Source organism: Rhodamnia argentea, chromosome 10, assembly GCF_020921035.1.
Source record: "Rhodamnia argentea isolate NSW1041297 chromosome 10, ASM2092103v1, whole genome shotgun sequence".
NCBI lineage: Eukaryota > Viridiplantae > Streptophyta > Magnoliopsida > Myrtales > Myrtaceae > Rhodamnia > Rhodamnia argentea.
Window position 1 is genome coordinate 16,324,840 of NC_063159.1, and position 22,677 is coordinate 16,347,516.

Consider the following 22,677-nt stretch of genomic DNA (forward strand, 5'->3'; position numbering starts at 1 on the left):
TTTTTGACCCCATTGCCCTGAACCGACGTGGCTCTGGAACACGGCAGAGCCCACGGGAGAAGGCAAGAGTGCAGGATCACCTCAATCCCCTCGCCATTAACAGTCTTACGCATTCCATATCGAACCTCCAAACCCGCCTTCCCCCCTCCATTCTCAGATCTCTCTCTCTCTCTCTCTCTCTCTCTCTCTCTCTCTCTCTCTCCTGCGGTTTCTCCCACACAATTGAAGGAAAAGGTCGCTGCTTTTTCGCCCACAAAAGCAGCTCCCTCGTTCCTGGGCTCGGCACCTTCAGGCTAGACGGAAAGCCGTCATCGCATTTCGTCGATCTTGTTTACTGGGCGGCGTTCGACGGGCTCGCGATCGCGGTTTCCCTAGGGATCACTCGTTCAGGTCAGAGAATGTTTTGATTGGAAGTCGCCCGCGGGCCTTAATTGCGATTTGTCGCGTCGTTCCTGATGACTTGTGGAATTTGAATTTGGAATCCGCAAGAAAGCTTGTTTCTTTTGGCCGGAGGAGCGAGTGGTTGACTTTCTGGGTGCCACATTTGCCTGACGATTCTAGCTCTCGGAAAAAAAAAATTTGAAATTGGTTGTGTTTTTGTGTTCATAACGTGATTGGATCTGTAGAAGCCATTTCGGGTGCATTGTCAATGTAACTGGGAAAGAACAGGAAATGGGATTCGATTCGTGTTTAGTTGGTGGAACAATGGCTGATTCGATTTGCTTTTCCGGTTGAGTGGTGAATTTTTCGTTGGTTTTGGTTGAATAGAAATTGAACGTCCTCGGGTATGACTTATTCTTTGAGGGTTTTGTTAGCCAGCCCTCGCGGCACTAGTTGAACATGAATAACTATAGAAATTGACAATTTTTCTGGAAAAGCGTTTCACATCACTGGAAACCAAAGCATGCAAAAATTTTACCTTCTGGCCTTTGGAAAGCTTAGCGCATGTAAGCAAATTGAAATTTTCATATGTTACTGCCAATGCCCGCCTGCCTGGCCTGGTCTTTAACTGTGCGCCTTATGATATCTGTCATATTACTGTTTGCACCTTTCTGTTCTAAGACTTAGTAATCATGGTGCCATTATGGAAATGCGTGTCTAGTTTGCAAGCAAGGCTAATTGAGCTTTCTGTATCATTAGCTATTATCTTAGGTTATTGAGTATATTTGAACTGAAATTCCTTATTCTTTATATGTGAAAAGAGAAGAAGCTTCATCGAAGCTGAAGTATTAGGGAAATAAAGGAACGGAAGAGAGTGAAATGCATAGAGGTTGTTGAAAGTACAGATGCCACGGAACCAATCCTCGGAGTTCAGTGAGCATGGGGATGATTCATCAGTTCGTGAAGTCCATGCCAATGGGCTTTGCATGAAAACTACAGAAGTTGAAGCAAAACTTGATGAGGGAAATATTCTAGAGGCAGAATCGTCATTACGTGAGGGCTTGTCGCTTAATTTTGAGGTAAGTCTTAAAATTTTCGTTAGTTTGCTGTCTGATCTGGCATTGCTCGCATCGAGGTCTATCTTCTCTTTTTTTATGATAAACAACTTGAGAGCTTAGATTTACCAAAAAAAAAAAAAACAACTTGAGAGCTTTCTTACACTGCAACCCTATATGTCCAGTTTGTTGGCAATGTTAGAAACAATCTTTTGGGCATAATTTTCGATAAGATGGCTTCCCTGCTGAAGCCATCTTATATAGGGGCACTGCACACGTTGGCACCATCTAAATAGAATTTGGCATATCACTAAAACAAAAGTTATTGAGCTAACTGATAAAATGTGCATATGCAGTAGTATGGTAATAGCTATAAAAACCCTCTTGACAATTTGAACTTCCATCAGAGTTTTTCATGGTCATTCATCTCTCTCTCTCTCTCTCTCTCTCTCTCTCTCTCTCTCTCTCTCTCTCTCTCTCAAAAATGCCGATGTTTTGATAAACATTTTTATTTGCTCATAACTGTCTACCTACAGACTTCTCTCTCACTTTTGGCATTGATTTACCTGCAAACTTCTTTTTCAATATAAACATGATATTGAGGTGTTGACTGCACTGAAAACCATCCTGTTCCAGCCATGATAAGTTATTGCTTGAGTGTATGGTGTGCATGTAATCAGTAGCTATGGGAAATCTCTTCCATCAGTTTAAAATCTTCCTTGTTTATCAAATTGTTCAGTTTTATGAGATAATTCGAATTGTAAGTGTTGTAATTATAAGTAAAGTGACTGTTGCTTGCTTGGCAGAGGTTATTCTACTTGTGCTGTGCAAAATCCTTTCTCGTAATTGTAACACTAACCTTAGAACATCTCCCTAGTGGGTTTGCTGAAGGAAAAGTGTGTCACAGTGTTCGTGGATGTAAATGGTGAATGGGTTAATGATACGGCTAGAGATGTAATAGCTGGCCTTTTGCCATTTGTTGTTAATAGAATTTGAGTTCAATAAAGACGCTTCACTTCTTGAATAAATACTAATGTACTAGTCGTTTGTAGCCTCTGTTGATTGCAGATTTTAATGGGAATGAGCTTGAAATGTAATGGTCCTTTCATTAGATTGCATTATTCATCTATATCTTCAGTTTCTGGATTTTTATATGAAATATTTTTGCTGGATGAGAGCTTGTATTTACTGCATGTACAGGTCAGCAAAACCGTAGTTGTCCTTTTGAGCTGTTTTCAGTTTTTGACATCATGTTAGACTGTTGCTACATGGTTTTCCACCTAAATTTTCAGGAAGCAAGGGCTCTTCTTGGGAGGTTGGAATATCAAAGAGGAAATGTAGAGGGTGCTCTTCGTGTGTTTGAAGGCATTGATCTCCAGGCAGCTATCCAGCGGTTGCAACCTTTTGCTGCTGAGAAACAAACTTCCAGAAAGAGCCGCTCTCGAACAGAATCACCACATGTGGTTTCACAGCATGCTGCTAGCTTGGTCCTTGAAGCCATATATTTGAAAGCAAAGTCTTTACAAAAGCTGGGCAGACTGAGTGGTAAAGTCCTTTGTCAGCAATTTTTGCCTTCTGTGCATCCAGATTTATAATTGTTTTGCTTCTTCCTGATCTTTTTGTAACCATGAGGTAAAACGGCCTCTTTTCCCCTTTCTATTTCACAGAGGCTGCAAATGAATGTAAAAGTGTTCTTGATGCTGTTGAGAGGATCTTCCATCAGGGAATACCTGATGTGCAGGTGGACAATAAATTACAGGAGACAGTTAGCCATGCTGTGGAGCTTCTCCCGGAGCTGTGGAAGCAGGCTGGGTGCTATCCTGAAGCAATGTTATCTTATAGACGTGCCCTTCTTAGCCAGTGGAACCTTGACAATGACTGTTGTGCAAGAATTCAGAAAGCATTTGCAGTCTTTCTGCTGTACAGTGGAGTGGAGGCTGGCCCACCTAGTCTAGCTGTTCAAGTTGATGGATCCTATGTCCCTAAGAATAATTTGGAAGAGGCCATTCTACTTCTGTTGATTCTGATGAGAAAGTTCTCCCTAGGTATTGTCCAGTGGGATCCTTCAGTTATGGAGCACCTCACTTTTGCACTGTCTCTATGCAGCCAAACTTCTGTCTTGGCTAAGCAAGTTGAGGAAATAATGCCTGGAGTATACCATCGCATAGATCGTTGGAATACTCTGGCTCTTTGTTATAGTGGGGCAGGACAGAATAGAGTTGCCCTGAATCTGTTGAGGAAATCACTACACAAGCATGAACGACCAGATGACCTAACAGCATTATTGTTGGCTGCCAAAATCTGCTCTGATGATTCCTTGCTTGCTGCTGAGGGAGTTGGATATGCACAAAGGGCAATTACTACTGCTTCTAAGGGAGTGGAAGAGCATTTGAAAGGCGTGGGCCTGCGGGTACAGGGTCTATGTTTGGGAAAGCAAGCCAAAATATCTTCCTCTGATTTTGAGAGATCTCATCTTCAATCTGAAGCTCTAAAATCTTTAGAGGCTGCTTTGGTGTTAGAGCCCAACAACACAGATTTGATTTTTGAGTTAGGAGTTCAATATGCAGAGCATCGTAATCTGGATGCAGCATTGCGCTTTGCCAAGCTGTTCGTAGATGCAACTGGAGGTTCATTGTTGAAGGGTTGGAGATTACTTGCCCTAGTTTTATCCGCTCAACAGAGGTTTTCTGAGGCTGAAGTGGTCACTGATGCTGCTTTGGATGAGACTGCAAAATGGGAACAGGGGCCCTTGCTTCGATTGAAGGCGAAGCTTAGAATCTCCCAATCACTACCATTGGATGCTATTGATACATACAAATACCTTCTTGCATTGGTTCAAGCCCAAAGGAAATCTTTCGGGCCTGTAAGAAGTATTTCTCAGGTAAAATTTTGTATTTCACAAATACCTCGTCTCTGTTTTCAGAATAGACAGTTATTTGCCCACTGAAACGGGCATCCTGGTTTTGACCAAAAAATAAAACAGACATCTTGGTCGGAAGTAAAACATTGTCATTGGATATGATGTTTGTATTTGATAGGTATTGGGAAGTGAATGATCCTTCCGCCTAGGTGTATCTGCTGTGGTGTGCATTGTGCAGTATGTTAGACGTTTGAGTCAAGCTATAAGTCTCACTGGGAGTTAGACCACCAAATCATCTTTTCTTTATCTAAAATACCTAAATCATAATGGTAGTTTGAGGGCTTAGAGTGATTGATTTGCTTTTGTATTTCTTGATTCAGCAGGTGCAGTTTCCTTTTCAAGATTAGTGTGCCAATGCTTTATCTTCTTTCTTTTTTTTTCCTGCATTTAGCTTAATGGAAGAGTGGGATGGGTGCACAATGTGTTTGTTTCTTTTAAGATTCTTATCCTGAATTCGTCTTGCTTGGTAGGCGGAGGATGATAAAGATAATGAGTTTGAAGTTTGGCATGGTCTTGCGAATTTGTATTCTGGCCTTTCACATTGGAAGGATGCAGAGATATGCTTGGCAAAAGCCAGAGAGTCAAAAGCATATTCAGCTGAAGCTCTACAAACTGAAGGTATATATCCTTCTGCAGGTTCAATCTATTTTATTTTAACATCTTATGTATTGAACGTGCTAGCAACACCATTATGTTCTAATTTGCACATAACGGTAGCATTATCTAACTTTGCTTGCTTGAATCCCTTAGGGGTGATGAAAACATTCATCTTGCATAACAAAACAAATTATCAATTGGAATATCAAATTTCGTATTAGCTGACAAAAGATAGCATTGCTTATAGAGCGTTTTCTGGAAATGGACAATGAGTTGTTACATTGCACCTCAGACATGTTACATTTGACGTCAGCTCGAAAAACCACTGCTACATATGTTCATTCACTTTGCTAATATGAATCGAATGCATCATGATGAGATTCACACCCAAATGGATACTGAATTTATTCTTTTCCAGCTTTGTTTTGAGCTTTCTTTGTTTCCAAGGAGCATAAAGATTGTTTAGCAAATAGAGAAGCACAAAGATTATTAGACTTGGTTTATACAGCATCTAAGGCAACAGTGAAAAATCTGGTCATGGCTGCTTTGTCTTTGTTATGAAATGTCAGTTAGTTCCACATGATCAGGGAAGCAACTTACTTCAAATAGCTTCTCAAATAATTCTGAAGTTTTGCACTTGGAGATCTTGTTTTATAATCAGGCCCTGACCGATTTGCATGCTTTTGAAAGAAACCATTACGTTACATGTGCCATGAGATATAGCTCATGCTATTGTGGCAGAATATTTTGCGGCTTCTCAAATAGGCGGCGGCGGCTGCTTACGCCATGGAAAAGGCTAGAGCATGCTCTTTTTGTCACAACTTCATTGGTTTCATTCCTGAGTGCTGCTTCTTTATTGATGAGCCACAGTGGAACATGCTGTTAGGGTTTATTGGGGACAGTTTCAGACTACTGAAAAAATCCTACTGCATCATTCCTGACCTTAGTAGTTGAAACTCAGTGAAGGTGAGGGAAAATTATAATCTTGTAAAATTGGTTGCTGAAATGTGGACTTGGTGTTTATAATTAGGATAAATGGTAGGTGGTGCTTTTCTATAATCTATTCGAAAGGTGTCTAAAAACTTATGCCATGAAGGGAAGACTGAAGATCTCATGGGCATTTTTCTTATGGATGATCTTGCAAAGCTAGAAACTAGGACCTTGATTCTCCATAATGGTTTCGTCTGGGGTTTTGTACCAGGTATAATGCATGAGAAACGGGGACAAATCCATGAAGCTTTGTCTGCCTACATTAACGCTCTTTTGTTGGAACCGTGCTACGTCCCTTGTAAGATCTTGATCAGCGGGCTCTTATTGAAGATGGGCCCAGCGGCATTGCCTGTTGCAAGAGGTTTACTTGCAGATGCATTAAGGATAGAACCTACCAACCGATTGGCTTGGTATTACTTGGGTCTGGTTCACAAGGATGATGGTCGCATGGCTGATGCTACAGATTGCTTTCAGGCAGCCTCTATGCTAGAAGAATCCGACCCAGTGGAAAGCTTCAGCTCTGCGGTGTGATCGATGTCCCCAACACAGGTGGGATATGTTTTTATCTTCAATGTATTGCTGATGCGATCGATGAATTGGCCATAATGAACCATCTCTAAAATGCAGCCTGTGCGATCTTCAACGTATTCATTAATGTGGCAGTTACCTCTTCAGATTTGGAGGAGGGATTAACTTAAGGAGACATTTTGCCTAGCTACTCATTTAGAGGTCATTGATCTGACGCAGCCCTACTCCACAAGGAAGCAAGAATTGAAACGGACCGATGGCATAAAATGCGACGGATGAGAAAAAAGAAGAAAAGAAACGGCGTGAGTCGACTTATAGGATCATAGAGGACTTAGTCTGGAGGAGATTTTTGTTGCTCTTGATTGATTTTTGCCATTCTTGCTCAGATATGTAAATTTTTGTGCTGTTTTCACTGGGCAATTTGGGTTGGAGGCGAATTAAAATTATTCATTTTTCAATTATGATGGTTCCTGATGTATCAAATGTATATTTTTTTTTTTAACATAATCCAAATTGTTGCATTTATAGTGACTTCCTGCATCCTTGGTTTTCTGAGTCTTAAGTTTGAAAAATAGATATTCTATCTAGATTATCATCAGCCATCACTATAAAGACTGGGAATTACCCTGGCCATCTCACTGTTACCCTTTCAATAATTTGGTTGTCTAGATTATCACCAGCTACCACTATAAAGGCTGGGATTTCTAATGAAGTATGGAGGGATAAGCTTTTCTGCTCGAACGTGTTTCATCTCATTAATCATATTGAGTAGGAGAATCTGTATGATATCATTATCTTTTTCAATAGGAAAAAGCCAAGTCTGAAAATTATAGTGAATAAAGCAGAACTTGCAAGAGTCAGATACCTATAAGCAACTTTAAAATGACTTCATCGCATGATCGAAATTTAACGGGAGATAACTTATCGGATTCTCTTGGGATATTGACTTTCTTCTGTGACATCACAAGTCAAACGTCATTTCCAGTAACAGAATAGAGCACCGATTCTTAAGGACAAACAAGGAGGACAAATTGATCATTCCAAGTACATCCACATAATTCAACCCAAATTAAAAAAGTACATCTACATACAATAACAAGTTTGACAATGTAAAATATTTCACTACTAAATGCCGTCCTTCATTCATTATATCTCCAGAGTAACACTACATAAAATAAGCCACTACACATTAGCAACGAGTTCGATTGATCAAAGAAATGGAAAATGCTGATTTTCCACGACATTTCCCACTAGGCCGATCAAATTGGCAGTAATGTGTTAGCCATACCCCACGGACACAAATAAAGACAGAGATAGTTAAGAGAAGAGGGCAGCCCTGGAATTACATCCGGGAGATCAAGAGAGGGACAGAGATGGAAGCCTCCTCACCCATTACTGGGTGGAAGAGATCCAATTCCCCATACCGCTCCAGAACCCGCATTCGGCAGTCTTCCGCAGCCATCAGACCGGTAGAGAATGCGCCATGCACAGATCCTGGGTAGCTCGAACTTGTTGCCTCTCCTGCAAAGAACAGGTTATCCACCGGGATTCTTAGCTTCTCATAAAGATCATGGGGCTTCCCCACTACATCATAGCTATATGACCCAAGTGAGTTAATATCTGTACCCCAATGAGACACAAGATACTGAATCTGCACCATTCAAACATACATGTTAGAATCCTCTAACAACCAGATATGCACTGCTGCCCCAACAATGGGCCGACCTTAAACGATTGAAAGAAGATTGAAGGGGAGAAGGAAAGGCCATTGTAAAAATTGAAGAGCATTTAGCTACAGTTTTAAAAGACAACATAAGGCCTGTAGAAGATACCGGGGAAGAAGCATTAGGAAGGATCTTCTTTAGTTGCATGAAAGCAAAATTAGCAGCTGCTTCATCAGACATCTTCTCGATGTCTTTAGCTAGCTGCCCAGCAGGCATATAAACGAGAACAGAATGACCCGTTGCCTTGTGAAGATTTAGAAAGTAGCTGCACCCATAAGATGAATCAGCAACCACTCCCAGAAATTCCACATTGGGCCAAAACACCTTTTCAAAATGCAACACAATCTTGTTCTCAATCCCAACACCGAGATCCGCAATTGCTGCTTCCTTCCAATCAGGTAGCTTAGGCTCAAACCTAATGCTTTGGGATTTCAGTACACCAAGAGGCACAGCGACAATTGCAGCATCCGCAGCAAATGTTCTCCCATCTTCTACAGTTACCTTCACTCCATTGTATCGCCTCACAATGTTGGTAACTCTACAATATGAATCAATAAGTAAAGGGTAAGAATGTTACAACAGACACCTAATCTGAACTACTAGTTTTCCAGGATAAATATAGACCTGTGGCCCAAGCGGACATCAAGACCTTTAGCGAGGGTGTTTATAACAGGGACATAACCCCTAACCATCAATCCATGTCCACCAGGCAGCAATTCTTCCTGTATGCAGTATTATAGTAACTACGTGTCAACAAATCGAATCACAATTACGATATGGCATATAGTCTTTAAAAAAACCGATAAACCCTTCCAAGCAACTCATCATGTAGCAACAGCATCACAAGCAGTCAATTAGTCAGTTAGTAACTTAACCTGATCCCAGCATTTCAGCGAGATATTATCAGCATCTGTAGCAAACCAGCCTTCCATTCTGCAAAGATACCACTGTAGTACCTTGAAGTCAAGCCCTTCCAACCTGTAAGTCATGTTACAAATCAAATAAACATCAAGAAACAAAATTGAAACCGCATAATAAAGGATTCTACGTCAAACCTTAAATCTGGCCTCCGTTCAAAAACTAAAGAGAAAGCCTGTTGTATGGACATGTCTGCACTGTACTCTTGTCTTACTTTGTTCGCCTGCATTCAGTTAAAAGCAAAGGAGAACGTAAAGAAACAGCACAACATCCTTTGTGGGCCTTATCTTCAAATTTCAGAACCTATCAGGCATACATATTTGCAGAACTTGCAAGGGATAAATTGCAACCTATTATGAAAAATGGGAAACAAGATCCTTAAGAAGCCATACCTCTTCCAAGATACTCTCAAATTTTATGCCAACTTCAACGACCAATTCTTGAGGAACTTGCTTGCCATCCATGTCAAAGAGTGCATAACTGCAATATAGGTTCTGGTCAATAAATGATTTCATAAGGTAAGATCATAAATTCAACCTTTGCAAAAGAAGCCCAGAATTTGACTGAACAGAAACATGTCAATGACTGATGGAAAACCAATATGTTAAAAAACACAAATTATATCTAGGCCCATAGCTGATGTAATCATTACTTTGACATAGGAAAAAAACATGAGGGGAATATTCCTGTCAAGAGCAAATATAACTATAAAGCAGCTGCAAACAGAAGTTCAAATCCCTAATTTCCACAACTGTGATATAGAGAGCTAAGATTAAATTCATGTTCCTGAAATCGATAAGCATTAGAAAGCTTCCTCTAAACAAGATATTAGAACTCACACCAGAAGCTTTTTTTTATTTGGAAACACTCCAAGCATGTTAGGAAAGGGATAGATAAATGAAAAGATGTAAAAAGTAAAGAGACAGCAAAAGAGCACAAATCGACACAATAGATTAGCACACATGAACAGACGTACCTTTCCAAGTCATGGTCATACAAGACAGAGTTATCACCGCTGGTTCGGTACAGAGGTAATCCCAATCTCCCAATCAATGGGGCCAAAGGATTCTCTTCACACACCCCATGCAACCTGAAAGATCAAGATAACATCAGACTCATCATACTCTCACGTTAAACTTGCACGAGAAGTACAAACATTTTACCATGAGGCCCCAAGATCCACAGGAAAGCCGCAAGAGTAGTCAGTATGAACACGACCACCAAGTCTGTCACGTGACTCCAGCAAAAGGACCTAATCAAAAAGAGCAATCAGTTCAGAGGGGAAGAAAGATTTACTGTCAAAATCCATACATCTAAAATTAGTTACTTTCAAAAAATACAGGAAGGGATAGATTATAAAGATTATCAGCGTGTAAACACCGTAGGAGACTGTAAAAGTTATGGGAAACTTATTGAGCGAAACAGGAAAGAAACATTGCTTCCTTAAAGTCAAAGTTCAGACTAAATCGAGATATTTTATTCCCTTTCGTGTGAGTTCCTGGCAGCAAATGCTATCATGACCAGAGAACTCATGAGGCCAAACCATGAGCTGCCTTACAAATGAACTGCTTCTTTTCTGGACCTTGGAAAAGGAGACTTGACTAATATAAGAACCAGAAATTTTGTGTTATTGCACCACTTGCGAAACAGTCACGTATCATAATCAAGTGTATCGCTTCGACATGCTTGTAATCAGAATAGTTAACCATCAAGCATCGACGTAACAAGTGACAAGGCATGGAGATGTGGAAGACATTTACTTTGCAATATCTGAACAAAGTTATGCAGCTCTAAGCACCAAAAGTGGTGCAGTTTCTTTGAATAAAGTTTACCAGAATGGGACATGACTACTGTCTAACTAGGTAATAGGAAACCGGTAATAAGAATGGTCCACAAAACCCTAATCTATGAAACATGCATATCAGGAACCCAATCATGCTAGACCTTTCAAGCACATTCTTTCCGATTCTGAATTTCTCATATAACAGTTCATTGCCATCTCATTAAATATGTGAAATTAGGTATCATCAAAAGCTACATTGCGTACAACAGACGGCACTAACTAGTGAACAAGAGCATTGTGTTCCTCGCCATTGAAAAGGATAACTTCAGAAGAACCTATTTGGCCAAATTACAAAATAACCAGACACCAGCAAATGATGAGACTAGTTTGCAATGCCATTCTGATGTTATTTGTATTACATAACAAAAATAGTACTCCTATCAACAATATTTAAGGCCATATTTAAGACCATTGGTCCTAATATTAATTTCATAAACCTACAAACTCTCTCTAGGTTCCGATATTGGGCATTATTGGTAAAGTTTCAGGAAACATAGTAACATTAGGCCTGGAGAGAGAGAGAGAGAGAGACTTCCGTGTTCAGAATCTTAGGTAGAACTAGAAATACTCTCCGACTATATTCTCATCTTTCATTACCTGAAAGGAGGCATCATAAAGGGCACGAGCAGCGGCTAGTCCAGCAATGCCACCTCCTATTACAATAACTGATGGTGACCTTGCCTGTCCTCCTTTTGTACTAGATGAATAGCACAAAGCTACATAACAACATATTGAACTCCAATTAGGAATGTGGGTGAACAATCCCCAATCTGGATAATTTGCCCAGATTAGAAGTTAACACATGAAAGCACATAATGCAGTAAAACCCATCTCGGCGATTCACTTTGACTATTCTCAGACTTGCAAATACTGCATGACGTATCCTCTCAAAGTGTTGATCTTCAAACGATCATTTACAGAATGAAAGAAAGGAAATACATAACATATTCACATATTACATTACAAATTTCACCTATTCATCAGTACAAGCAATAAGCAACATTAACTCACTTCCTGAGATCATGTATTGATGCAAAAATAAATCTAGCATGAACACCAACGCCAAACAGTTTGGAATCAGCGAACTGAGAACTTAGTGTTGCACAAATTAAGAGTTACCCTACTTAATGACTAAGCTGTTGCTATAGTGAACCTGAATAAAGAGAGATTCCCTAAATTACACAATTAAAAAAACCAATTCCCGTTTTATACCTACACCAGAGCAAATCACAGCAACCAAAAGTCTTTGCAACTAGGTTAAGCCAAGCTTTTGTATGACATTCTAACATCAAGAATGCAAACTCCAGACAAAAGCATCGACCACCATGTATTGCCATTCCATTGCACCAGGCTGAAGAAGAATTTTTAAAAGTATTTGAATCGGACTTGAAGTTGCACGTAGTAGTTATAAGCACATGATCGACATGGCTCATAAGCAGTTCGGGCAACGCAAGCTTGATGGTCACAAAAGTGAATGGACCAAGATAATCTATTCAAGTTATCCACATAAAAGTAAGACTTGCAACTGCCAGTTTCAGCATTCAATCACTAGAAAACAATACGGCAAATATTTAAAAAATCAGTAGCATCCACGCAAAAAATAAAAAATAAAAATTCTACGGAACGTTTCCCATCCAAGTCTAAGCACTCCGTATCTAAGAAAAACCAAATACATTCAAGCAAAAAAAAAGAGAGAGAGAGAGAAGCAGTAGCTTTGGCATAAAGAATGTCCTTTCCAACAATATATCAGCTCAACTAAAGCTCAAAATTTGGGGTCCAAAAAAAGGAACTAAATTTATGCAATAAAAGAAAAGCATCTACGGACAAACTGATTAAAAAACATAAATTTATAACTCAACGAGGAAATGGACTCACAACGTCTGCTATTTAACCGGCACCAACCTGGGCTCAATTGGCGATTACTCCTGCTTCCAGACTCCATACCGAGACGATGTCCGACGATTCAGACTAAAACAACAATTATTACTGCTGCTTCTACTACTACTAGAGCTAATGGAACTGGACAGTCTTAATAATGGGTCTAACGACTTGTTCTCGAATTTGAAGAGACAAGGCGGCAATTGAGGCGAGAAATGGAGGATGAAGATCAAGAGGCAAGTGGTGAAATGGTTCGAGCTCGAATTCAGGACACCCAGCTTCCCCAACCAGCTCATGCGCTTCGAACTTTTCCCACCCAATTCAAACTCTCTCCGTCTCTCTCTCCGGAAGAAATTCTCGCGGCTCGATCGAGACAGGATCTCGAAACTGATACGATCGATCGGCGATCGGAAAACTTTCCCGCGACCCCAAGCTCCAATCAATTCAATCGCAGACGATCGGGGATTCGATTGAACGTGGAGGATGGTCCACCGGACTAGAGAGAGAAATTATGGAGAGAGATTGACGAGCGTTTCGCTAAATTCGCGTTCTCGAGTTGCCTTTATAGAATCTCTCCTCTCTCTCTCTCTCTCTCTCTAGCCTGCCGGGACGACGGGAGAAAAGCGCGTAGGTGCGTCCTCTAGGATCAAACGGCTTGGCCTCTAGAAATTCGACACGTGGTAGCTTTGGGGGCATTCCGGTAATTTCACATTCCCCTTTCGTTGATTTTTCGCACAGTGGGGTAACCTATGTACTAGCTGTAAAAATCTGAGAACTGTATTGAAGGCTAAAGATTTGATTGACCAATGTTAATGTCGTGAGAACGTTGGATCCACGTGAATCACAAGTCAATTTCATGCCCCAAGCGGAAATCCCATATTTTCCTGTTTATTGAGCCATGACTTCGTTGCAAAGTACCTAACTACCATCTTATGGTGATTTCTAAGAGTACTATAGCAGACAATCGAATTTTGAGCACGCGTGGCAACATTTCTGCTCTACAAATCGACTTCTGACTAAAAATAAATTTATTTTACTTCTTTAAATGGCTCCAAAACTACTTCTAAAGCAAAAAAAAATTGCTCCCAAAGTAGAAAAATAGAATTGCGTAGGCGAACAGATTTCTGCTCAAGAAGTTGCATAACCAAACGATTTACGTTCCGGAAGCAATTCCGAAATAGAAATTTTATCTCGTAAGTGTTCTCATACGCAGGCTATCGGATGATGTTCAAATCGGTTTATACGCACCTTAATTGAGCCATCTTTCCATGAGATCTTAAGCGTGTGCCGGCCGATATCATTATGATTTTCTTTGTCTTGGCTACACGAAACAAGTGGTATGAGAAGGTCGGGCTAAAGCTGAGATAACTTCGGGGCAAGGGCAAGCTCGTCTCCTTTTTCGTGCTGTAAGACGCGAAAGATCGATTCACCAAATTTCATGGCATTCACGTATAGAGAAGAACCCATAAGCACAAGCAACCTTCAGAGTACAGTTCCTCTTTGAAATTTTCATGCCTAATTGTTACCATGATTAAAAAAAAATCAGTGGCCAAACGGATTAAGCAAATTGCCAATGCACATAAAATATAACTTTAATCCCTCCGCTCTTGGAACAAACCTACGTCACCATGACGCCCCATGGACCCCTTTTCTTTTTTTTTTTTTTTTTAATATATGCCCGAAGTTCGTCGGTCAAATAAGATCGCATGAAATTCGATTACTCAACCGTGACCGTAATGCGTCAAACAGTACGTGCAAATCACTAATTAATTGCCGGGTCATTTATTTAATTCAACAATGATTAACGACACTTTTAGCTCGTGGATGGAGACGCTTCTCCAACCAAACTAAAAGAGCACGATCTAAAGCATTGATTTCTTCTTAATATAAGTTATGCTCCTCCTCGGACTTCCACTTGCCCACACTTTTCACCGGTTTTCTCCAATAAATTAGTAAATAGATCATAGAATGACGGGATCAATTCTTCGATTTGTGCTGATAAGTTTGTGGTTTTAATTTAAAGCAGCTGAAGTTTATGTGTTTTGTCACTAATAATAGAGAATTGGCATCGCTTTCACTAATCACTAGTCGGGGTAGGAAATACAAGGTTGTTGATGTCACGAAGGGTAGGTTTGCATTATCTATTAGAAATGACACTTGTGCGATCTATGGGAATATGCGAGGAAAGATTAGTGAAAAAGTCTTAAACCTATTGCAATTGTGTTAATTCAATCCTTAACCACTTTTTTTTTTGGTCAATTGAGTCGTAAACCTTTTGCATCTATATTAATTCTGTCATTTGGCTAATTGTGGCCATAGTTGCCAACCGTCTCACGTGGCCCGGCCCACATAGACGTGCACATTTTTTAATTACATTTTTATAATCTTTGAAATTTTGATTTTCTTTCATTTTTTTCTTGTCTATTTTTCTTTCCTTCTCTTTACATTTTTTTTTGGGGGGGAGGGGTGCGGGCGGGAGGCTAAAGACTAGCTAGGTTTGTTGGCCAACCCTTGTAATCACAAGGTATGAGACCAACCCAAAAGGCAGCACTGGGTGACAGGGTGAGGACTGCGATGCCCTTGCCTATAGCTGCTAACTCTAGCTAGCCCTTCCAAAAAAAAAAAAGGGGTAAAGAGAAGGAAAAGAAAATAGAAAAAAAAACAAAATTATAAAAATTCAAAAATTACAGAACATTATTAAAAACTTTCACGTCGGTGTTAGCCGCACCATGTAAAATAACCGGCGTCTATGTCAATGATTTCCGGCCAGAATTAGATCTATGAACTAAATTGGTATAGATGCAAAAGATTTAGCACTCAATTGGAAAAAAAAAACTTAAGATTAAATTGGTAAAATTGTAATAGGTTTATGACTTTTTTTGGTAATTTTTCGGAACATGCGACTCTGTGAAAGTTCACTAAAATGAAGTTTTAGATTTTAAATAAAGATTGCATATTACGTAATGAAGTTTGATATGCATTATAAGTTGCAGCTAAATGGAAAGATCTTATCATCTTATCAATGTCCATGAATGAGAAATCATAGATCAACCCCCTCTCTCTCTTAATCACTCTTCTCGGGGAGTAGAACCTATAATACAGTGAAGTCACATTTCCTTTTTACAAGTGAAGACGAACGGAAAATATAATCATTCTTGCCGTGAAGAAGTTTGACGCTCTAATTTCATGATAATGTGGAACAGGATGATGTTTTTAAAGACTGTCTAATTTTCTTTGTTATAATTTATTGATATAATTATTTGCTTTGCTATAGTATATATGTGGGTGCCAATAATATTATGGGATATCCATTCATAATGCGCCCGAATGTATAGACTATACAGTCTCTCTCTCTCTGTCTCTGAAAAACATGTGATTTTTTGTTTAATATCACATAATATTATAGCATATCAATAAATTATAACAGAGAAAATTAGACGCGCAGCTTTCCTCTCTTCTCTTCCTCATCCGCCGCGAAACCCCACTCTTCATGTAGCGTGTGTCCTGAGGGAGAGAGAGGGATCTCTCCTTCCTCGCCTCTCCCTCTCCCTCTTTATTCCTTTATCTATATACCCTTATACAAGAGATTTGTTGATTTCGCGGGACATCGGCTTTTTCCTCATGGAGGATTTTGTAGAAGTTCGAAGGGTGAGCGTCTCAAAAGAATCTGTTATTCCGGATCGGCTTACTAACTCCGCCTTCGATGCTTGATCCATATAGTCGAGCTTTCCCTAAGTCTATGATGCTTCTCTACTACTGCATTCAAAAGCCGACTTATCTGAAAGTAATTTTGTGATCAACTGGTATCTCATTTGAAAATCTTCTCTCCCACTAAAACTAGACTTAGATTTGGGTCTCTCCCGATCTAAAACTAGATTTAGATTTGGGTGCTCTTTTTATTTCGATCTATAGATCTGAAGATTTACAAGACGTTTTATATGCTTCCACAACCCATTAAAGTTGTTGTTGTCTCTATACGGCGATGGTGCTGGAAACGCCAAACCTAGGCACGCACTCCTTTTGGTAAAGCCGTTGCTTTTGAAAAGGGAAATCTTGGCGTGTGCACATCACTAATATTGCTGCGAGACTTGGCTACCGGTTGTGCTTTGATTCTATATTAGACCCATTTTTGTGGAATGAGCGAGTCTCTGCATAGTTTATTAAGTTGATTTATCTTTCGGATTTATTTGCTTTGTTTGAATTGCATTTTTTTTCTTGAAATTATGTATCTGTATTTGAAGTGAAATGAAAATTTTCCTTCCAACCAAAAAAAAAAAAATAAGCCAACTTCATTCATCATGAACAAAGTCAGGACAAGATTGACTGGATTTATCTAATTCTCACACCAAATGAAGTAAAGCAAGAACTGCGAATGACAGGATGAAACTGAGTTGACTAAGCAAAGTAAATCCCAAAGGAGTTGGAAACTTGGAAAACCAATACCTATACTATAACTTTTGCTCTGTGAAATAGGAGTGTATATATCCATGCAACTAGTGCGATAACATGCCTGTCCAAAATTTGTGCCGGTCTTACTAGTAACATGACACGCTTATGCACGATTGTACCTCGATTTGTTATTCTTGTTTTTCACCTCATAAAATGAAGGGTTGTATGGAAAAGGACTTGTTTAGCCAGAATTCGACTCCATGACGAAATGTCTTTCACCAAAAGTCATTTTTTGATTTTATTAGAGGCAACGTTATATGGCGATTTCAGACAGAAAATATCACAAGTACACAAAGGAATTGATAACTTCACTTCAAACGGCATTGAAGGTACACGAACCTTCTCGAAAATTTGGTCGGCGACAAAGCCCGAGAACGTAAAGATGCAATGCCGAAATTTAATCGACAATGAGACACCCATGATTTACAATAAAGGTAGAAGCCAATATTTAATATACGACGTGGATCCGAAAACTACAGCTAAGAAACACATATCCATAATTCAATCAACGACGCGAATCCGAAAACTATAATTGTAGTGTAGGAATTAAAAGACAATTGAAAGATAACGTGTTTGTTTGTTTGTTTATGTGCCGAGGATTATCTGATGAGTACGATGTGGCTATTTAAATCTTATAGACGATAGTTACAAACGAATGGTACAAATGGAGGTTACAAACAAAAGCTCACCAAACCATTACATCGACTCCACTATCTTGACTTTCATTAGCTCCATTATCTCGACGGTTGCCTTATTCCACTTTTTTGATGGCTGCATTCGAGATCGCTGATTCCACTTTTTGTCGATTTGTTAAAGCTGTCAATTTATCAAGTTGTCGAAAATTTGGTGCATAAATGATCAAATTCTAATCTTACCGACTAAATCCATCCCATGTCGATAATAATAATAAAAAAAATGAATCGTCTTTTCGTGTAAAGAGGACTGCCATAGTGCAATTTTCCCATTGGGCTTAATATGTCGTGTGAAGTTAATGTCACAAATCCACATGTCCTGAAAACCAGGAAGTTAATGAATTAGGAGATAACCCCCCCGTAAAGAAGCGAATGCACGCACCCTTTTGTTGAACAGCCTTCTTAATCAACAATGAGAGATGGAACTAGGCCCCGACAGTACGTCAGACTTTGGACAATAATGACGTCATCAGTCACTTTACTGGTTACTACAATAAACCTTTTGGCAGGGAACCTGTAAAAGTTGTTCCAGAGCACAGACAAGAGCTTTTAAAGCAAAAGCCAGTCAGCTTTTTGAAGCGGCAAGAGCGTCAGCCAAATGATCCAAAGTCTTTGTCCCACTAGACAATTTTTTCTCGGCCATTCCCCTTTTTTGAAACTCAGGGACCGGCCCAAGCAAGCCTCTAGTGAAAATTCATGGTAAATTATGTTTCATGGTAAAAAATAAAAATAAATAATTCATAGGGGTGCGGGGGACTATTTTAAGTATAAATAAAGGCCAATTTAATTTCTAAACTTTTGTCGTATGTTTAATCACGTTCTTGTATTTTTTGTTCCTTTGACAAAATCAAAGCCTTGTTTATGGTCTTATTTCGTACGTTGTGATCCTTATGATTTCAATACAAATAAGAGTATATTGATTTACATTGTCGTGTCTGTACAGGCTAGACCCGAAATACTAGCAAAGAGAAGCAGAAAATGCCAACAAAGAAAAAAACCAAAAGAAAAGCCATGGCAAAGAGAGAGGAGGAGAGAGAAAGAAACAAATGAAGGAGGAGGGCCTAGGCCGCCATCCAAGCACTCGACCATAGTAGGCGAGGGAGGCCGCTACCGATGTCGAGAGGGAGGGAGGGAGCATGGCTATCATCTCTCTCTCCCTTTTAAAGGCGTCGATGGATGGTCTTCAGAGAGCTTAGCCTTGAGTCCAGACCTATTGCTGCGCTTAGGCGAGGGAGGCCACTACCTACAATGAGAGGGAGGGAGGGAGGGAGCATGGCCGCCATTCTCTCTCTTTCTCTAAAAGGCAACAACCGCCCTCACATGAGCACGGTGAAGGTCGCCAAATGCCGATTAATCTCACCAAAATAGCCTAGAGAGAATACTAATTTCACGAAAAAAAATATGTATTGACTCCACGCTCGCAACAATTCATAAAATCACACCAAATCAAATCAACGTTTCTTTCAAATTTGAAAAGATAAGCTACTTCACTTCCGAAATATAAAATAAAAAAGTTAATAAAGGAGGATGATACGAGAGGAGTAAGAGAACAATTAGTGGAAATTGGAACGTGTAAAAGAACAATCAGTGGAAATTGGAACGTGTAGCTCTAAAACTACATGTGACCAAACTTCATTCAATGACGGGTCATTGTCCATGGAAGCTGTTATTCTTATTACAATGGTGTGCTAATCGATTTCCATATGTGTGCATGCCCGAATAAACAAGCTAATTATCCTTCCCCTATTGATTCACACGTGTAAAGTAGACGGCATTAAGAGCCTCTCTCTTTTCTCAAACATTAAGGAAAAATAACATAAATGGTATCTAAACTTTGGCCCGATACACAATGTGATCTATAAACTTTTGATTTATCCAATGTGGTCCTCGAAATTTAGTATAACATATAACGTGGTTCTTGAACTTTTGATTTGTTTGATGAGGTCTGTGAATTTTTAATATATGTTCAATTTAAATCATAAGATCATGTGAAAAACGTTAAATGTTATTTTTGATATTGAACTAATAGAATGACAACGGTTTAGTGGTCGCATTCAATACGTACTAAAAGTCCAAAGATCATATTAAATAAAATAAAAATTTAGGAATCATATTACATACGAGGCTAAAAGTTAGATATCACATTGGATAAATTAAAATTTTAACCATATTAAATCAAAATTTAAGAATAAGTTGTGTTGTTAGCCCGAGCATTAATCGGACGTAGAAATCGGGGTTGCAATGGAAAACATTATCCCCACGATGAAAGTGGGACTCCGATTGGGACCAAAGCGAAACAACGCGCGTGGGTTTTTCGCATGGTGAAACGACAAGATCGCTGCCGCTTGTCACTGGTCACGGACCGACCACGTTTTGTGGACCCCGTGGATTGGGGCCCTTCGGGCGACATATGGAAAACGCCTCCAAAATAACTAACTGCCAACTGTCCTGTCGAGTCCACGTGTTCACAAGGCATTGGGGAGGAAAAAAAAAGATGGACGAATTCAAATTTTGTGACAGGGAAGCACATCGTGTCTGTCCCTCCAATTTATTTATTATTTCAATTAAAATACCAATTCATAAGATAAGATTATAAAAACATCCTAATGTTTCATCTTCGCAAGAATTCGTGTCCCGAATTTTGAAATCGCTTGCCACCGGCACGCTCAATTTTGCCATTCCATTTGAAGTTGCATCCGCCTTTTGCTCTTATTTACGGATTTGAATAGGAGAATCGGTCTTCCAAAATACGCTTTTGTGGAGCAATAAAAGTAGAAAAAATTTCAAATAAGTACATGAATTGCCTTTATTTTCTCAAATAAGAATTTGAAGCGTCATCATTATTTTAAAGGAATGCCTGATCGAAGAATATTTTCATCCTTTATATTTTTATTTTTTTTCTTTTTCTTTTTCCTCTCCCCTTTTGAGCTATCGCTGCCTCAAGCGAGAGCCAAGGGGACCCTCACCCTCTACCGGGATTGTTGCTTAACGTTGGCCTCACTAGCATGGGGAGGGGGAGGGGGAGGGCGAGGGCGAGGGCGAGGGTTATCCTCACCCGATGCCGAGCAAGGGCAACAACCCAAGCGAAGGGCGACGGTTACCCTTGCCGGATCTAGTGTGAGCTGCCCTCGCTTGACAGCGACCTAAGTGACGGTCTCCCAATGGCAGCCGGTGATGGCTGGGGTAGGGGAGAGAAAAAGAAAAATTAAAAAGAAAAAGAAAGGAAATAAAAAAAGAAAAAAATTTTAAAAGTAAAGGATGAAAGTACATTTTGACTAAGCCCTTTCTTGAGACAAACATGTCACTTCGGAATCTTATTTGAAATAATGCCCACTTGAAATTCATAGTTGATAAAATGAGAGCACTTTAGGCCATTGTTTGAAATTTTTCCATGAAAGTAAAACTCACCAATTGAAAAAAAAAAAAAAAAGGAAATGGGAATCCCTACCGGCCGAAAAGATATAATGACACGATTTTAGTTGGGCCTTTGCTTTCGTCTGAAAAGACGTTGTGAATGGGTCACCCCCATGGCCCGAAACCGAAACTCTGTTGTCCGAATTCGGACAACGTGAAATCGAATCTGTCACGTGTTACTTGCCAACCTGTGGGACGAACTGAACTTTTTCTTTGCCCATATATGAAATTGGCTCCATCATGTCTCCCTAGAAAATTATGACGAAAGCCTCCATCCACACTCGAGCTAATATTTAGTCATATAACGCTTTAGCAAGCAAAACAGGGGAGACGGAGAGAGAGAAACCGGATCCATACTGTGATTCTGTATTCGCTCCGGAGGCTAAACCCGAACTCTCACAATAGCTGCTCTTCTTTTTTTTTTTTTTTTTACCTGTCATCCCAAATCGCAAGTAAGCCCGTCCCGAAAAGATTCGAAATTTTCAGTTTAGGTGGGTTAGACACGAAATATTATTCAAGTGCTCGGTCGGTTGCACTCGATGAAAAAGCTAACTATTAAGGAAGTGCAGGCGACATAACCGTCGAGCAATGGAGTTGATAGTCATAGCAGGAACCGATTGTGGGTTATAAATATCCTCGAGCATACTTTTTGTAAATCCCAACGCCCAGTCAATCACAATAGTCAACGTTATTGTACGAATCGGCTTAATATTTATCTTCTTGCAATTTGCATGGCTGGACACAGTTGTTTTCACTCTACGCCCTTTAAATATATTGTCTTTTATTTTCTCATCTAAAATCAACAAGGGACCCTTCACATCTTAATTTGTTGATTGCCCCATTGACGCACGTTTTGAAAAGGTCTTTTGTCGAACTTTCCAGTGAACCATCTTTTTGGCGGGACACATTTTGTCGATTCAAGGAGATTACAATGGTGAAAACCATAAATCAACAAAAGTTCAACAATTTTGTCGGCAACAACAACAAACCATTGCCACAAACTGGTAATGAGGCTATCGTGCAGTCAGAGTCATCAGCCGCTGGAAGAGTGGCCGAGAGTAACCAATAGGAGACGTCGATCTTCCAATGCACCTCAGTGAAGATTCGCTGGGGGAAGTGTCACCAACTCCCAATAGTATGTCAACCATGAGAAGATTGCTCGACGTACAGCAAAATTATATTACCTAACTACATCACGAGCGACATGCCGGAAGCAATGTTGGTCAAAACAGCAAACAAGATCGGTCGACAGACCAGTCAACTAACGGAAAGTTGAAAATGTCAGGCC

General features: G+C 39.8%; 2 protein-coding genes and 1 long non-coding RNA gene across 4 annotated transcripts; 2 read left to right on the forward strand and 1 right to left on the reverse strand.

The window, feature by feature from the left end:
* Positions 1-1,286: 1,286 nt before the first annotated feature.
* LOC115731464 (protein NPG1) lies at positions 1,287-7,002 on the forward strand. 2 transcript variants are annotated; one of them, XM_030662134.2, is made up of 6 exons: positions 1,287-1,460; positions 2,729-2,981; positions 3,104-4,317; positions 4,827-4,974; positions 6,155-6,492; positions 6,571-7,002. In XM_030662134.2, the coding sequence occupies exons 1-5, from the start codon at positions 1,287-1,289 to the stop codon at positions 6,472-6,474; spliced, it is 2,109 nt and encodes a 702-aa protein (XP_030517994.1). In that variant the 3' UTR covers positions 6,475-6,492; positions 6,571-7,002. The 2 variants fall into 2 exon arrangements, with proteins under 2 accessions (XP_030517994.1, XP_030518001.1); XM_030662141.2 differs by having other exon boundaries at positions 1,321-1,460; positions 2,694-2,981.
* A 476-nt stretch (positions 7,003-7,478) lies between these two features.
* LOC115731360 (polyamine oxidase 2) lies at positions 7,479-13,379 on the reverse strand. Its single transcript, XM_030662020.2, has 10 exons — positions 12,859-13,379; positions 11,554-11,672; positions 10,277-10,365; positions 10,090-10,203; positions 9,506-9,593; positions 9,251-9,336; positions 9,071-9,173; positions 8,820-8,917; positions 8,304-8,733; positions 7,479-8,122 (listed from the first exon to the last, which is right to left on the reverse strand). The coding sequence occupies exons 1-10, from the start codon at positions 12,896-12,898 to the stop codon at positions 7,814-7,816; spliced, it is 1,476 nt and encodes a 491-aa protein (XP_030517880.1). The 5' UTR covers positions 12,899-13,379; the 3' UTR covers positions 7,479-7,813.
* Positions 10,644-12,141, forward strand: LOC125312596. The gene is made up of 2 exons (XR_007196643.1): positions 10,644-10,782; positions 12,093-12,141. It is a non-coding gene; the product is annotated as an uncharacterized LOC125312596 (long non-coding RNA).
* Positions 13,380-22,677: the final 9,298 nt, after the last annotated feature.